This window comes from Glandiceps talaboti, chromosome 10, assembly GCF_964340395.1.
Source record: "Glandiceps talaboti chromosome 10, keGlaTala1.1, whole genome shotgun sequence".
Taxonomy (NCBI): Eukaryota; Metazoa; Hemichordata; class Enteropneusta; family Spengelidae; genus Glandiceps; species Glandiceps talaboti.
In genome coordinates, this window is record NC_135558.1 from 18,438,393 (window position 1) to 18,457,908 (window position 19,516).

The following is a 19,516-nucleotide window of genomic DNA, read 5'->3' on the forward strand; positions in this document are numbered from 1 at the left end:
TGTTGTTTACAGGACGCCATTCTGAATTTCTGACTGTTCTGGGGTTTTTTTTAACATGGGTGTTTACTTGCTGCGCATTACTGAGCAGCGAGGGCTTAATTTCCACGTGTTACTAAAATTCATTGTCAAATTTACACTACAAGGGTTGTCAGCCTGGGTAACTAGAAATGTGAAAAGAAAAGAAGAAAAACATGCCATTAAGTGATTAATGTGTGTAAACTGTCAGCTATCCATCTTTATATCGTCTACCATGACAACAGCTTCAGGCACGGAAAACTCGGGTTTCCTGCACTGCACGATGTACGCTATAGACACCTTACTCCCGACTCATAAATTCTACCATTTTGTCTGCATATCACTGATTTTATCAAAATGATTGAAGACTGTCGTTTTCATCATTAAAAGCTGAAATACATCTCGAATTATTCTCTCGTTTACTAAACCCCAACTGTTGACACTTGTTGACATCACACTTTCGTCATTACCCATGAACCAATGCGTTTGCAATGCAACCCACATTGAAACTAAAATGTTACTGAAGCGCGGTGGTTCGGTTTAAAATTGTGTACGCTAGGAGACATTTTAAATGACACACAATGGATTTGATATATCACTTTCTCTTTTTTTTAAGAATGAAAGACTAAACAAGCGAACTTTGTGCTTCTCATTTTGTGCTACAGCTTCGGGGAATATTTCGGATAACGGCTTTTACACAAAAAACGAAAGTTTAGAGAAACAGGTACGGGACAGAAAGGGCATTCACAATGGCGATATCAGCTCCGGGTAAGTTGACAATTCAATTTATTCAGTATAATATTGAACTGTTTTGAAATAACGCTTATCGCGGATCCCCACAAAATGGCGCTGCAATATTAATATTTTTTTATTTCCAATAATAAGTATACAGCAATTTCTAACCAGTTACGAATCAATGATGGCAATTAGTGAACGCGGAAATGTCTTAATTCATTTTCAATAACCAAACCAACATACCGTAAGTGTTATTTCGTATTCGTGTAATTACACGTCAACTGTGAAATTCGATCGAGTCAGATTAAAGCTGTGATCTTACCACCCCAATAGGGTAGTAGGAATATTGGATTTTTATTCACAGACGAAACTGTTTGTGAATTGCCGGATTTCATCAAAAGATCTCGGTTCAAAATAACAAAGTCGGTGCTGTTTTACCTCTAATTAGATTTTGTAATGTAACATAATCCCTTCCCTTTTCAAGAAAAAAATCTCCTTGGTTGATCAAACTAGATTTCTTTTTCAATGACACAAAATGTCACAATCGTTCATTACTTTGCGTATATATATATATATATATATATATATATATATATATATATATATATATATATATATATATATATATATATATATATATATACAGGTTTTGAAAATTTGAACCAAATTATATGCTATAGACCCTACAGAACTGTTTCGTGAGGTGCGTATTCCTCACTCATCAGGAATTTCACTCTACCACTGATGAGTGAGGACTACGCACCTCACGAAACAGTTCTGTAGGGTCTATAGCATATAATTTGGTTCAAATTTTCAAAACCTGTATATAATTCGCTCTACTACCCGTATTGAGCACTTTTATGTGGTTTTATCTACATCCAGTCAATTATATATATATATATATATATATATATATATATATATATATATATATATATATATATATATATATATATATATATATATATATATATATATATATATATATATATATATATATATATATATATATATAGCCAAAGGCCGAGGGAAATAGCATGTGATTCTGGTAACTCACAGTCACGAGGGGGTAATGAACGGGTGCTATAGCCCGAATATAGGCCAGGCAATATGTGTTTTATAATATACCTCATGCTGTGAACTCGCGGTGGCAGACGACATCGTCAGAAGCTGTCATTTTGACCTGCTGTGGACGCGCGGTGGTCACGTGACCATGTAAAAATCGATGGAACTATTTCCCTAGGGAAATAGTCATTCTATTTTCCTATCACGTGACTGATTCTAGCGAATCATGGCACAGCATTATCACTAGGTATATCATAAATATGTACTAGTATATCGTACAGCGCATAGCAGATTACTGTTCCCAGGGATCTGTTTGATATAACCTAGCACAAACCAATAAGTAACTACACACTCTACTGAGATTGCAAGATCACAATGTCTTGCTGTATATTTAGTGGATAACAATAAACCATCTAAACGTACGTACTACAACTAGATACAGACACGTGGGAGACAATATGTTGAAGTCTGCATTTGATGTCTAGACGGTGGCACTTTTATATTAGTTCATTTCATTTCGACAAAATGTTGCAAGAAACTGTATTCACGCAATCTTGTTATCTTAATAATGTAGCATGTGCAGTTTCTCAAGTTCTTTTTTTTTTAAACAATCTATTTACAATACAACATCACAACACAAAAACAGCACAATCCCAACTCCTCCGAAATTTTCTAATAGTATTTGTGATACTAGACTTGTGGCTTTCAGCTTCATACTGGTATCGGCGTGGTTTTTATCAAACACAGCTAGTGAACAGTAACCTGCAACACGCTGTAAGTGTGATCAATTTCATGCCATTAAATTAATATTAATCAAAACACGTTCGAAAATGCCTCACCGTCTCATTATTATTCATATTTTTTTCCGATATTTTTTCTATTACGCTTCATATGCAAATTGTTGTTTGCAATTATAAAATGCATACCCATTCAAGCGTAACTAAGCAATGGTCACGCCAATTAGAAATAGTCATGTTAACCTTTGCAATTTAGTCGTATTAAAATTGCGCTGACTATAATTTTTTTTTCACAATCATTGTTGGCAGAGCACAACAAGAAATTTGTGACATTTATTCATAGATTACACCGCAGGTGAAATTGACGTTAAAATCAGACTAACATTTGTCAAGAAATATTACCATGGTAATTGATGATCGCATAGGGTAAGATTTCTCTTGACCTAATCAATTTTGATAGAAAATGATAAAAAGGTATTTTTTGTAATAACATTTATACGCCCGACCCGTCACAATGTAATTGTATTGGCACTTCAGGAGAGCTCAGTTACCATTATAATCGCGTTTGTATGCTGTATTGACTTAGGACTTTTAACATACGAATTTCCCTGCGAAAGTAAACGAAACAAGAAGGGTGCTTGATATAGCGGACCTTTTGCCATCCTATGTGAATTTAAAATAATCTCTCTCTCTCTCTCTCTCTCTCTCTCTCTCTCTCTCTCTCTCTCTCTCTCTCTCTCTCTCTCTCTCTCTCTCTCTCTCTCTCTCTCTCTCTCTCTCTCTCTCTCTCTCTCATATGTGATTATGTATGTATGTATGTATATATATATATATACTATATATATATATAAATAAATACAACCCCCTCCACACACACACACACACACACACACACTAAGCAGTTTCATATATATAGCTAATATAAATCTATAACACAGATCATCAGAGTCAACAATATAAGCCTTAACCATTATCTGTGTCTGGTCTGGTTTTCCAGCAAACATCTCCACTCCCACTGGTAACTTGAGTCTAGTGAAAACTTATATTGTGTTTAACTATTTAAATATTGTCACTACCTCCTACAAACCATTCTCAACTCCCGCCCCCAAAAGAAACCACTCTCAACCCCCCCCCCCCCCTCCTGAAACCATCATCAATTCGATTCATCCTTCTAATTCTGACTATTGCTAGAACGGAGAACACAGAGAAAGCATCAACGGTACTGATTTAAATAACTCTGTCTTTAGTAAAAACATTTCCCCGTCATAACTTCGATGTGACCTGAATATTTATCTCGTTTTGAGTCATACTGATATAGCCGTGCAGACGTTCCCCTCCCCGCTAGAAACCAGACAGAATCGTTCCCGTTGTTAAATATAGTGCGAGGTTGGGTCTGTGACAAATGACTTTAAATGCAGTATGGTGACAGAGATGTATGGTGCGTGCAGCTGTAGTGACAATGTAACATTGCACCCGGAATAAGAGAAACTCGCAGCCATGAGTGATTACTATCAATTTATTACTAAAGACACGAACATTTATAACTAAAAATTCAATTACTCAATGACATTTAAATGCGCCTGTATTCCACCGTTGTGTTGTATTTAAACAGCGTTTACCATGAGTACTGGTCGTTAGCTTACAGAATAGTTACACATTGGTTATTTGTTGATATAAAGTTGAAGTGTTCAATCTCTCATACTTATATATGCCACACACCCCTTCAACTACTTTAAACCTATCACTGAGTGTTGCCCTAGCCTGCAACTTGAAGTTTTAGGCGCATTTCAGATTCGAACCATGCTTAGACAGGTACGAATAGAAGGGCAGCAGGGCTCCTTCCACAGGAGTTGGGATACCTGGTATGGCGGGTAATTAAGGTCAAAATTGAGACGGGACAAGTGATAAGTCAATGGAGACGACTCCACTGTCTATGGTCACTGTGACATACTGCCTGTGTGTATACACAAACGTGTAACAAAACGTATTGAAAACGGGAAAACACGTGTTGAATCTGTTTGTGACGAAATTTAAAAAAGACTGATTTTTTTCTTCTTCCAATAATGGCGACCGCACTTAATTCTATGTTTCAGCCCTATTTTGCTTTAATCTAGTGAAATAATAAAAAAAAGGTGACGTCCTCTACGACAGGATTCACAAAGCTTAATTCGATGTTGCTTATGACCTTGCTGGCGCTACATTTCTTCAAATGGGTGAAACATTTAAAAAAAATTACGCCATCTACGATAGGATTCACAACGTCACTAAGTTTACGATGGTGACACAACAAGAACGTATCTGAGCGAAAATTATTGTTTATCTTTGACATTTTGGATTTTTAGCACTAAAACAAATGGTTCAAACTTTCCTGCTGACTTTAATTGTCTTTTTTAAGTCATTCAGACTATTGAAGTATGATTATGAAATAAAAGTATCACCAACATGTACACATACACTTACATATGTTTTACTTTAAAAAATGTTTTAACCGACCGACACATTATTTTTATGATGTATGATAAGAAAAGTGAAATTAAGTACCTTTGACAATATTAGCATTTGTTTAGTCATAGTCGCTGGAGAGACACTCTAACGTCTACAGCCAAACCTATGCTTAGTCATAGACGCTGGAGAGACACTCTAATGTCTATAACCTACCCTATGTGTAGTCATTGACGCTGGAGAGACACCCTAATGTCTATAGCCAAACCTATGCTTAGTCATAGACACTGAAGAGACACTCTAACGTTTATAGCCTACCCTATACTTAGTCATAGACGCTGGAGAGACACTCTAATGTCTATAGCCTACCCTATGTGTAGTCATAGATGCTGGAGAGACACTCTTACGTCTATAACCTACCCTATACTTAGTCATAGACGCTGGAGAGACACTCTGACGTCTATAGCCTACCCTATGCGTAGTCATAGACGCTGGAGAGACACTCTGACGTCTATAGCCTACCCTATGCGTAGTCATAGACGCTGGAGAGACACTCTGACGTCTATAGCCTACCCTATACTTAGTCATAGACGCTGGAGAGACACTCTGACGTCTATAGCCTACCCTATGCGTAGTCATAGACGCTGGGGAGACACTCTAACGAATATAGCCTACCCTATACTTAGTCATAGACGCTGGAGAGACACTCTAATGTCTATAGCCTACCCTATGTTTAGTCATAGACGTTGAAGAGACACTATAATGTCTATAGCCTACCCTATGTGTAGTCATAGACGCTGGAGAGACACTCTAACGTCTATAACCTACCCTATACTTAGTCATAGACGCTGGAGAGACACTCTAACGTCTATAACCTACCCCATGTCTAGTCATTGACACTTGAGAGGCACTCTAACGTCTATAACCTATCCTACGTCTAGTAATAGACGTTGAAGAGACACTCTAACGTCTATGGCCTATCCTATGTGTAGTCATAGATGCTGAAGAGACACTCTAACGTCTATGGCCTATATTGAGATTGTGTATGGCTTTAAACCCCAATCTTTGAATCCCATGAGTTTAGATTACAATTATCCTATCAGTGGATCTATGTGGACTAAGGATTCTACTTTGTTCAGGATCAACGTTAACATCTGCTATAGCTCTACCAGATAACTGTTTTTCACACCCAAATCTTAATCTTAATAATAAAATAATTTACCCTTTTATGGGGAATACATTATTCATATAAATGTCTTACGGGAGAGAGAGCAGTTCTCGGTGCAATAATATTATTAGTAGCAGTCTGGAGCATTATAGACTTAATCCAAAAAAATAAGGCCTAAAAAATAATTGTTTGGTTCCGGTTCCTCGATCCAACCTAGCTAAACCTTGCCAGACCCTAAACTTTTTTTTATGTATTCAAGAAAAAAAATAATAAAATCGCAAAAAATTGAGAAGTCTCACGAGAAATAGTCGATGCGGTAACTGCCATTAACTTGAAAAAGACACTCTAAAACTGTTATTCCAAATAATAATGGCTGTACATCTGATAGGAAGAAGTAAGAACACAGAGACCATTTGGAAAACAATGGAAAACCTGAACTAGACACTCACACAGAAAACAATCCAATAATAAGTAAAATCTACCTACCCCCCACCTATTCTAAAATTGAGGATAGCCGGAACTACATAATTTTTTTTGTTACGCTTCCTCAGCGATCATCAGGCGACTGGTAAAATTCGAAACGTAAAGCTCCGCACATAGCTTGCAGGTATAAGCCAGGAGTATCGCGTTTACAATGTGTATAAAATATAAAATTTATTCTAATTTTTTTTTTTGAATCACAAATCTAGATGATATAGCTATAGTGGAAATGGAAGCACCAAATCGACGTCACTCCGTAGCCAGTCTGTCAGATATTGATGAAGATGTTGTGTACAAGAGTTTTACCCAGTTGAGACAAAGACGAAAATCTCTGACACAATCAGTGGGGAAAACTAAGAAAAAGGGCAAAGCTGAGAAAACAGAGGATGGATTTGATATAGACGACTACAGGTAATAACTTGGCATTTATATTTCTCTTTTTTAAAACCATAAGATAGATTTGTAGTTTTCAATTAACGATGATAGAATAATATGGATTACAGCGAAATTATAGTTAGCTTGGCCTTTCAGTTGTTTTTTTTTGGCCTGACGTTTCTTACACAAAACCAGATAACTTCAACTACAAAGTCTTTGACGAAGTAAATGACTGTAGAGGTACCCGTATAGTTGTGATGTCTAAACAGACAAGCAATCTTGTTACTTATCTGTAGAAAAGAAAACCATTAAAATCATCAAGTCCGCATGGATGAGCGTTTCAGCAGAATCCTTTTTCTACTAACTGTACTGTATAAGAATAGCAACGTGTATCACTTTTCAATATGATTTGGGTAAATGATCCTGCTGTGTGTGGGGTGTCTTTGTTATTGTTAGTCTGGATTGAAATGTGTCTATATTTTTTGCAAACAATGCTGTGTCCCATGAGTGGAAACACCAAGACAGCTCAAATTACACTGTAATTTTAGTAACATGAAGTTATTATTCATCCTCCCTAATACATGTGAAATGACATGTATCTAGAATGAAAGATCAAAGTTGATATAAATAGGACAGCAATTTATTTTTTTTAAATTTTATTGAGCACGCAATTTCTTTCAATCTTACAAAAAAGTACTATTATATTAAATAGCATTTTTTTTTTCAAAATGGCGAAGTAGGAGCAGCCATTACAGACTTTGAGTAAAATAATACAAAATATTTCAGTCAATACACTGGATTGTATTGTAGGCAGGTTATCATAATGATTATAGGGAGAACACGTCACTTCACATTCTCTGGATAGGCTACAGACATTCGATGTTGAAAGAGTTTTTGACAACTTATCGCATGCCTTTCTTGGATTTCTTTTCCCAAAAGTTAAACCACGTGGTTATCACTTATCGGTTAACAAATAGCTATAACACATCAACAATCGTTTGACGACAGGGCTACATGTAAATATCGAAATGTCTCATGTGAAGACGATAATGCAAACGTTATCAGACAACTGGTTGTCTTTTTGAAGAAAAAAAGATAATGAGAACTTGATATGAAAATGTAAAATAAATTATTCAGTCGACAACATGCAACATCCCCATTTGACTGTAATTTTCTTTTCATTTCATGAAGGTTAGGCGAAAAATTGCAAATTGTATGTGAGAAATTATAATATTTCCTTAAAGGTAGTGTGATAAAATGGTCCATCGAATTACCACGGTCATGTGAAAACCGAACCATCGCTTAGTTTTATTCATGGTTTGGGAGCATTTTGGCATTATGTTACATTATAATTATCGCGTTACATGTCTGGAATTTAAATGTTGCTTTTCTTTCAATGTCTTCGGGAAAAAAGAAGGACAATGTTGAGGTTAACAAGATAATATTTTCAATATAAAAACTGATCTAAGAAATTTTGAATTTCTCTCTAAATATTATATTCCTATTTGAAAAAGAGCTTAACAAATAATTGTATGGCCTTTCATACATATGACAGAATGTTGAAGGGTTGAATTGATAAGCAGTAAATGTCTCGAACTGTATTATGAAGCAAAAATGATCTTGAATTGAATTATAAGCATGATTTCCTCTGATTGAAATGGTAAATTGACAGCAGAGTTTTAATCAATTATTTCTTTCAATAGATATATTATAAGATGTAGAAACGTTTCATATATTCAAACAAAAAAGTGGGTTTTTCCCTTGCTCTGGAATCATATCTTTTATTATACATTATATTGACTTCATTTCAATGTTGTCACTCCTTACGTTGCAACAGTTCAGGTACATTTTTTATTAGGAATCTGTGCGCTTTATATATATACACACACACACACACACACACACACATATATATATATACATATACATAATCAAAGTGGGTTGGTTGGAACTTGAGGTGCTTGGTTGTAACTCCGAGTTATATATATATATATATATATATATATATATATATATATATATATATATATATATATATATATACATATATATATATATATATATATATATATATATATATATATATATATATATATATATATATATATATATATATATATATATATATATATATATACAATATAAGTGACTCGATGGATAGATAGTGAAAGTTCGAAGTCGTCCTTACTTCCAATCCCAAGTTGAAATCTTGATAGCGACGTTTCGGTGTGTCTAGCACACCTTTATCAAGCTACAGTACAAGGATGACTAATAAAATAAAACCAACAGCGCTCATACGAACGACGAAAAGTGTTAAGTGAAAAGTGACACATATATACACACATACATACATATATATCATATTATGTGTTTCATGTCAAAGGTCAAAATATTTCAATGAAAATACAGGTTCTTAACAGTTTGCATTATGCAAATGATTTAAAACTGTGCTTGTTTTCATTACGTGTTTTTGTTGGTCTCTTTATTTGCATAAATTTGCACAAACAATATAATTAAAGACAGTCCCTCACTCGTTTATCAATAAATGTTTTTTTAGTTGACTTTTATTAATGATTCTTACACTGTATCTTGTCTAGATGTAGCCCGCAGATATTCCACGTGACTGTTTCTTTTATCTTCAGTTTTTCTTTTAGTTTTGATTGAATGTCAAATCATGTTACTCCTGAGAACCAACTCAAAAAAAATTCAAAACCGTTCAATTTATTTCACTCGAAAATATTACGTCATGGAATATTAATGACATCATTTCCGGTGATAATCAAGCGTTAGGAAGCGGGCAATGGCAAACCTACACTTGCATTTTTAGAAGGTTTTCACTCGAAAATAACAAATCGAAGATTTTAACTCAAGTTCCTACCCTCTAAAACAGAATTTGCTACTAGTAGCTACTGTGTACGAAGTGACGAAAAGTGAATCAAAATGGATGACCGAATTGAAGGGAAGCATACAGCGATTACAATTATGTTCATTCAAAGAGGTCTAGTTCCGCATAAAAGGACAAGTTGAGATCGATCTTGTTTAATATCCTGTGTGTATTGTACAGTCCACAATGTACAGTCTTACTACTCTCACACAAATGACATTTCCTGATTCATTCAAGGAATAGCCTCTCACCAGTACCTGTAATAACAATACACACAACGTCGGCTGTGTCTGATCTTGGTCCAGCAAAGATCGCGTGACCAGGTAGCAATGAATCAATAATGATAATAAATAGATAAATAAAAACATAGATATATCATTGTACCAAAATGCACAAATAAATATATTGATAAATAAATAAATAAATAAATATATATATATATATATATATATATATATATATATATATATATATATATATATATATATATATATATATATATATATATATATATATATATATATATATCAATATATATATATGCTGCTCTTGCGGCGACCATTCAAAACAAATTTCCGAATTTATTTGGACGAATAAAGATTATTATTATTATTATTATTATTATAGAGCACTGTCTTAGCAGATTGATACTCACCGAGTTATATATATATATATATTTTTTTTTTTTGGTAGTTCTGGAACTCTGTCTTGGTTGTAACTAGGAGTTTCACGCATTGTGCGATCATCAGACAACATAGAGGTATATATATATATATATATATATATATATATATATATATATATATATATATATATATATATATATATATATATATATATATATATATATATAAACTATTACGCTCTGCCACTGCGGTATAGAGCACTGTCTTAGCAGATTGATACTCACCGAGTTATATATATATATATATATATATATATATATATATATATATATATATATATATATATATATATATATATATAAATTGAATGAATAGATAAATAAATAAATAAATAAATAAATAAATAAATAAATAGAAATCTCACGTGCGTTTGCCTACGCGGTTCTAGTTTTGGTGACATTATTGGTAGGACCTTCAGCAATATAGTAAATGCCCGTCCATATCGAAGTGTTGTTTTCATAAGATGGATGCGGGATCCCACGCGGGTGAAGGTCATGTAAGGTCATGCAATATACAAGGTCATGTAATATAAAAATACAAATGTGCTCGTGTAATATTCCCGGCAATGGTCTTTAAATGTTTTGATCAAATAATTCAAAATTTCGATAAGCGTTCTCTTCTTATCGAAGCATCGTTTTAATTTGATGAGAAACTGGAGCGGACCAATTCCACTGAGAACAAGATAAACAGTTTTTCCTATAGTTCGACGGAAATGTTTTTTAAGAGAAGCTGTAAAAGTCTTTCACGACAGAAATGAGGATATTTGTTTGACTAGAATAATAACATTCATTATTATAATCATATAAATGAATAAATAATAAGTAATTTCGCTATCCCAGAAAAACCCTCAGATGCACCTGATCTAATTCACTATAATTGTGACTTCGCCTTTAGTGTTTGACATCGCTGTCGTCTGCTTGCGAGTTTAATTTCGGGTCAAGGCTACACATAATACAACAAACAATGCCCGCCATTAATTTTTACCTCCGGCAGTCTCCATTCCCTTAATTAGATGGAGGAAATTAATGAAAAAAAAATGCATTGTCTCGTGTTGACAATTCTTTCACAAAAAATTAATTTGTCACTGTCCTTTCACAAAAAATTAACTTGTCATCACTGTCCTATACCTAGCGATGTCAGGTAATTTCATATTTCACAATGCTGGTACGTGTACACACTTTTTAATCTTTCATGATCAAAATGAAATTAACCTAAAGGTTTTTAGTCGTTACACTCTCTAGAATTTGAAGTCGTTGTTCCAAAATGGATGCCAATTTTGAAATTCATTACAAAGCCAATAACATTCTGAGCAACGAGAATGGAAATTTCCATGCTAACAAATCCTTTTATGGAACGTCACCAGCTTAATCTCCTAACCCAAAATTCAATAAAAAGGAGTGACCCGGTGTAACATTTTTATTTGAGCATTTGTTTTTCTTGTCAATGAAAAGTGTTGTTGTTTATCTCTACAGTTGGACAACGTATTATATAACTGAGGGGGCTACGGACGGAGACAACCGTCCTTAAAATAAGGCATAAGAATCATGTGGTGACGTAATTCCTTAACGTAAAACAATTACGTAATCCACTAACCTCTACATCTTACGTATTGATCAAATATAACTGTGATTAATCATTTGTAACAAAATTCATAACTGTGATATAGTTTCAGCATATCAAAAAAAACCCACACAATTAATGCATTCTCAAGTTATATACTATTGAAGTCCCCATTGACTAGTTGACGGGGTCCATGACTGGCCACAGTAGTATAATTACATATTCTAAGCATGAACATAGACAGGTGGAAGACACGCCAACAAAAGCGTTCGATAACAGATTGTTGTACGTTTGCCATTTGTTTTTGTGTGTGTGAAGGGGTGATAGACGGTCACCACCCTGTCATAATGAGAAATCATGAGTGACAGAGTGTGTACGAATATGACGCCTTGATGTGAACATCTGCACTTCTCCGCGTACGTTCTCTTCATGTGAATTACACCATCAACGGAAATGTGTCACTCAAATAGCAACTAACCTAATGTAAACAAAAAAGTATACAGATAGAATTTGAACGTATGGTTATTTGCAAACATAGCCTAGCTACATTTACCTAGCCTAAATAAATTCATGATAGAGTCGTCATCATTGTTCGAATGGTTAGAGTTGGCCGGCTTGGAATCTGCATGGTTGTAGGTTCGAGCCTCGTTGTTGTCATTTGTTTCTGAATGGCTAAAGTCCTTGGGAAAGATTTGAACCACGATTGTGCCGTAGTCCACCCAGCTGTATAATTGGGGACCTGGTAGGATAGAGGTTTCAATGTAAATGTGTTAATCCAACACGCTAATAAGGACTGCAATGGACTGTATGCTGCCCGGGGAGTTGATTAAATATGAAGAGGTCATTGTGTTGTTATAGGTCCGTACCAGGGGGGGGGGGGCAATAATTAAAGTGCTTTCAACACGTGTACAGTGTGGGAAAATGTTATATACAAACTTGCAGTTTAAACTAACATTATTACACACACACACACGCGCGCGCGCGCGCATGCACGCACAACATACATACATACATACATACATACATACACATACATACATACATACACACACGCACATACATACATACATACATACATACACACATACACACACGCACATACATACATACATACATACATACATACGTACGTACATACATACATACATACATACATACATACACACATACACACACGCACATACATACATACATACATACATACATACATACATACATACATACATACATACAATTTTGTGACAAGTGCATATTTTCAATCACCAGGAATGTACAGAATGATGGTGATTTACAGCTATTCACCACCCCTGGTATGATATTTCAGCATATACAGAAACAGAAGCAAGTGATTCAAAATGTCAGATTCCAGCCATGGCCGATGAGGGTGAAGAAGAACACAGTGAAGTAAGTCTGTTTTAGACTACATTACATGTAGTTAATTAGTTTGAAGAGTTGATTGTAGTAATCCTGACCTGTGAGTTTGAAAATATAACAACTCGGTGTGTTGAAACATTTAGGTCTAAAAATCTCCCACAAAACTAAAAAAACGAGAATAACTCATTATGTGCAGTTAACAGCAGACGACAACGTCCATACCGCTATTTTGGTGACTGTGCAGACCGTGGCGCTGTACCGTTCGAAGGGAGATGACATTTATTTGCACAATCTAAAGCATGCCTTTCTAAAGTGTTGATTCCTGATACATACATGTATATCGCGTGACAAGGATCTATCCCGACGCCAATCTGCTTAGTTCATAAAATCACCAAACAATCACTTTAGTCAGTCAATATACAGTCTCTATATGCGATGTATTGTTAACTTTCCATATGTGCAAAAGTATGCGTACTAGGTAATATCAAAATAATAAAGTCGAAAAAACCTGGCTTACCTAATAAAAACGCATGAAAGAAACCACGAAAGGTGTTATGATTTACAATATTAAGCTTATATGGACGGATGTTTTGATTTCAAAAATTGTGAAGGCACTTTATCGGCTAGCATACACACAAAGATAACAATGAATTATCGATAATTACGTATAAAACGACATTCATATCTGTCTCAAAATGATATATTACAAAATGGAAACAATATGTAAACAATACACAGCTCGACAAAACACAACATCTCACAATGCAACACATACAACACAGCACAACACAGCACAGCGCACCACAACGCAACATAACACAGCGCAGCGCAACACAACACAACACAACACAACACAACACAACACAACACAACACAACACGACAAAGCCCATTGTAACACAACACAACATTAATTTAATACAATACGACATCACACCACACGGCACGACACGACACAACTAACACAACACAAAGCAATACATCACATCACAACACAAGTTCCAACACGACGCGATGCAACACAACACAACACAACACAACACAACACAAGTTCCAACACGACGCGATGCAACACAACACAACGCAACACAACACAACACAACACAACACAACACAACACAACACAACACAACACAACACGACACGACACGACACGACACAACCCAACCCAACCCAACACAACACAACACAACACAACACAACACGACACGACACGACACAACACAACCCAACTCGACACAACACGACACACATATTAATGCATTTAAATACGACATGACATGACATGACAAACTTGAACCATTGATTATAATTAATGTTCCATGTTTCTACTCTGCCGTAGAACCGCCCAGTCTTACGTCTCACAATATGAAGGTCAACTCAGTAAAAGAGAAGGGTACCAGGAACGAGGTCAACAGGTACGGTCAAGCCTCCATTCTTGTCATTTTATGATGAGAAATTGGACAGACTTTGAAATGTGATATATGGTATAAATTCATGATTTATTGTAAGTTTATTTGGACAACAGAAAGACATGTACACCAGACGAGATTTGAAAATACACCAATCTGGGTATAAACCTCAAAACACCAGCCAACTATTGCAATTACATTCATACCGTGACTGGCTATAATTTCCGACTTCATTCAAAAAAAAAAATTCAGAGATGTTGCAAGACTTTCAATCAATTATCAAAGTTAACCTCTTTCAGCTATATTTTTGATGTGCTTTGACAACAAATCAAGGGACCGGACATACATTTTAATGGGGGGGGGGTAAAGAGTTTTTTGTCGGTCACTTTTCGCATTCAAGTGTTTGGAGGGGAGGGTCAGTATTTTTCGTGCAATCATATTTTTGATCACATATTCCAATGACAGAGGAGAGGACCGTCAGTTGGCTGACAATAAGCTCACTCTTTTAGCAGTTATTTGGTAGATTTTAATATCTGTCGATGTATTGCAGTGTTTAGACGAGTCACCTAATAACGATGGTTTATTGTATTATCGCAATACATGTTAAATGCCCATGGTTAAATTCGCAGCTTCTTGCATCAGTGTTATTGTATCAAAGCAGCCATAACCAGGATAAATATTATCAATTGTCATTTCAGAGCCACTTCTTCTCTGTCAGCTGTATTTATACCTAAATTTTGATCCCAATCCTGTCAACATTTTCATTACTGTCCCCGATCTTTCTTGCGCTGGTATAATTACAGCTAAAATGATCATGACGTTTGCTTGGTGTTTCACTCATGGGACATAGTGTTATTGACTCAAAGATAGATGTATTTCAACTCTAGACAAACAATAACAGAGACACAATAAACACAGCAGGATCCTTTGCCCAATCACATTGAACACTGATAAAAATTGCTATTCTTTCACACTGCAGTAAAACAGGCTTCTAGATTTTAATGGCTGCATTTGTTTATTTTCTAACTGATAATCAATATTTCAACTTGACTACTTCTACATCCCCACTGTGGACGCCGGGCAACTGTGTAATTGTTTCTTTTGTATTAGAAGTTGTCTGAGGTTGTATATCAAATGTCACTTTACATGAGTGAAACACCGACCAAGCCAACATCATTTTAGCTGTATATTAATCCCAAAAGTTTCTTCATTCAGCCAGAAAATACTCGTGACCTAACGGTTATCACTACGAGTCGCTAGATGAGTAGTGAAAAAGTCCCCTTATAGGTCACTGGTGTATTCCATGGCTGATGAACGAAGACAAATATTGGGGCATAATATATAATTACCACCGCTTTTCCTTCAAACATTGACACATCTATACATGTTTTTCTCTCGTTACAGTACTGGAGGAAGTTTCAACGAATCTGGAATAACTTAGTCGTTATATTTCTTCCTTGGGAACTACGAATCAAGACCATTGAAAGTGAGTAGAAGTTCACAGTACATCTTGTTTGCAACTGTTCGCGCCACCTTTTCATCGTCAAAAACTAGTAGGCCCTTTTACGACATCGTCCAAGACGTGTCCTTTGCATCGGCGGAAACGTGAGCTCTAGCTTCGAGAATGCACCTTCTAACTTCAATGCTTTTCCGAACTTGTTCGACGTATATATGTAGTAGGCATTACAAAGACCACATTTTAATTAGTCTACCTTTCTATTTCTAGAAAAAAAAACTAATCTGTATAACAACCATTTTTAGTATTAATACATTTTCCCGCCAAATTAAAAAACGAAAGTTGTTTACTCAGAAAATTACGAACTTCAAGATAGGTTCATCCTGTGCTTACTTGTTTGACACTATCATATGTTGCCGCCAAATTTAGTCACAAGCGAAACTTCACTGTCATAATATTTTCTACGCATTACTATTTTATTGCTTACTTGAATTACATCAACATTCTACAATTATTTGATATTTTGGTGAAGATGTGAATTTAGAAAATTACGAAGTTAAAATATAATGACTTGTATTTATTTCTCTAGTATAACCATTCTTCAAAAACTTGTCGTTTCTCCCTCCCTCCCCTCCCTGCTTGTTTGTCTGCCTGTGTGCCACTCTCTGCCTCTGTCTGTCTGTCTCTGTGTATCTGACCGTGTGACTGTCTGTGTGTCTGTCTGTCTGTCTGTCTCTCGCTCGATCCCATTCGCGCACGTTTATCTGATAGAAAAAGAAAATTACTGCAGTTTACCAAATCGATCAACGAATTTTACATTGTCTTATATTTCAGGTCATTTTGGCTCGTCCGTTGCGTCATATTTCGTCTTTCTCCGATGGTTGACAGCCGTTAACCTGTTGTATGCGTTGCTATGGTTACTTGTAATCTTACCAGAGGTATTGTATATCGCTTAAGTAGTGTACACTAAAACCAATCAATGACAGATTTCTTATTCCTTTTAACTTATTTAAACACCTTAGGTACTGTATTTCATTCAAACGATTTCACACGTACTTATATCTATATATGTTAACGTTAAAAAAGATATTAATCATAGCTATTTCTGTTTTTCGTGTTACAACTCTCTGTCTGGCTGTCTGTCTGTCTGTCTGTCTCCGTCTGTCTGTTTCTTTTCTCCCACTCTATATCTCTATCTCCCTATCTCTATTTCTCGTAGGGTGTTTCTGTCTGTCTGTCTGTCTGTCTGTCTGTCTACACATATCCCTAAACACAGAGAGACACACAGACACAGACGGACACAGACACAGACACAGACATAATATATAATGTAAACCACACACTCTATTTCTCGATACATAATCCCAGTCTTCCATCGTTCCTTTATCATTATCTTTCCGTATCTCTCTATCTTCGTAATCTCCTTCTAGGTCTCTCTTCTTAAATAATCTCTTGCTGTTTGTCACACGTGTTCATATATATACATATATTTACAATAAATTGCACAATGTGACTGTGTGTGTCATATTGTGTCTAAATCCAGCTTAAAAAACACTGCTAAGAATTACGTGTAGAACTACTAGTAATCAAAGGGGGTTCGTTATGCATGAGACACTCACCCCCACCCATAAACTTACATGTTTGTCACTATAAATTTGGTTAAATCACGTGAGAGTTGCTCAGGGCATGTACTAATCTTGGACCATTAATAACAATTTCCACTCCTGTCAAGTCAAAGGTCATTCAAGCTGGAAGATGAATGGCTTGCCTTTTTCATTCAAAATTACTTGCGTAAAGGGAACCCTTGAGTAAAATACAGTGAATTTCACAATACCGTGCAGTTTTCTGTTTCCTGCAACGGATGTAGACACCAATGCAATAAGAAACTGGACATGTTACACTTTAAGATAGCAAGATTGAATGAGTACAGTTTCTTGCTACATTTTGTCTAAGTGAAACGATCTACACATGCCACCATACAGACATCAAATGATCAACACCGCAAAAGACATTTTACGCGCCCTTCATGGGGTGTTTGATACTAAGTAAAACATTGGCGCCTGAATGTCTGCATGGATTTGTAATACATTTAAATGGTGTATTTCATTTAGACTAAATGTCGCAATAAATTCCTATTGAAGTGTGGCAAATTCGGTTTCTAGTTGGTTTCTGCGTTGTTGCATCAAACAGAAAAGCTGCACGGTATTGTAAAATTCACTGTACCTAGGGATGAACTGTAGTACTAGTAGATGCATGTCTACCTGCTTTGTACCGCCTGCAACATGGACGCGATGAGTGAAGCACGAACTTCAACAGGGTCAATATGTTTTTAAAGGAACATTTGTTTTGGATTGAAATTGGTGTTTTTCCCCAGATTTTTGTTGGTGAAAAACCAGGAGAGTCTGCCAGGAAGACTGTGCCAGTTGGAGAAGAAGGCGTCGCTTTGGATTTTGATACGATTTGGGATTTTAATGTAAGTATGATCATGATCTAGTCATTGAGTTATACATTCTTACTTGACTGAAACAATGGCAGGTGTAATCGTGGAAATGATCACCCTATGCAGTGGACACACGATTTTGCACACAGCACACCTTAAGAATGTGTGGGGGGGGGGGGGGAATGCAAGAATCGAAATTGGTGATTTTGTATTGTATTCACAGTGAGATACATTGTGCCAATTATATGTAGTCCTATCCATATACTTGTTGTAGTTTGTTTAATTATATGTATCTCATATCGTGACACAATAAAAATGCTGGGTCGGACGGTCGAAAGTAAAAACTAGTAAGAGTATGTGATGACACTGCTGCACAATTAAAGTCATTGGAGTTTAAACTATATACCCATTTGTTAAAGTTCCCAATATTCAGCCATAAATGATAATTTTCGTTCAGATACACTCTTTTTGGGGTCGCCATCTTACAATCGGTGACGCTGTGATTTTTGTGTCTAATCCTTTTAAAAAAAATTTTTTTTCGCTAGATTGAAGGAATAGAGGGCGATGTAACATAGAAGTAGGGTAAGGTCGCCCTAAAGCCAGGTTTTGGTGTTTTTAAACCTTTCCTACAGAAAACGTGATACAAGTCAGCCACGTCTGCTGCACGTAAATCTCCTGTAAATCTACA

At 35.6% G+C, this 19,516-nt stretch overlaps 1 protein-coding gene across 1 annotated transcript in view; it reads left to right on the forward strand.

Annotated features, from left to right (window-relative positions):
* Positions 1-547: 547 nt before the first annotated feature.
* The window catches only part of LOC144440713 (transmembrane channel-like protein 3), a 29,304-nt gene continuing 10,335 nt past the window's right edge, over positions 548-19,516 (forward strand). Inside the window, exons 1-7 of the mRNA XM_078130097.1 lie at positions 548-783; positions 6,852-7,053; positions 13,414-13,551; positions 14,863-14,938; positions 16,337-16,418; positions 17,223-17,326; positions 18,763-18,861. Coding sequence (XP_077986223.1) covers positions 765-783; positions 6,852-7,053; positions 13,414-13,551; positions 14,863-14,938; positions 16,337-16,418; positions 17,223-17,326; positions 18,763-18,861 — 720 coding nt within the window. The 5' untranslated portion in view covers positions 548-764. The remainder of the gene's footprint in view (positions 784-6,851; positions 7,054-13,413; positions 13,552-14,862; positions 14,939-16,336; positions 16,419-17,222; positions 17,327-18,762; positions 18,862-19,516) is intronic.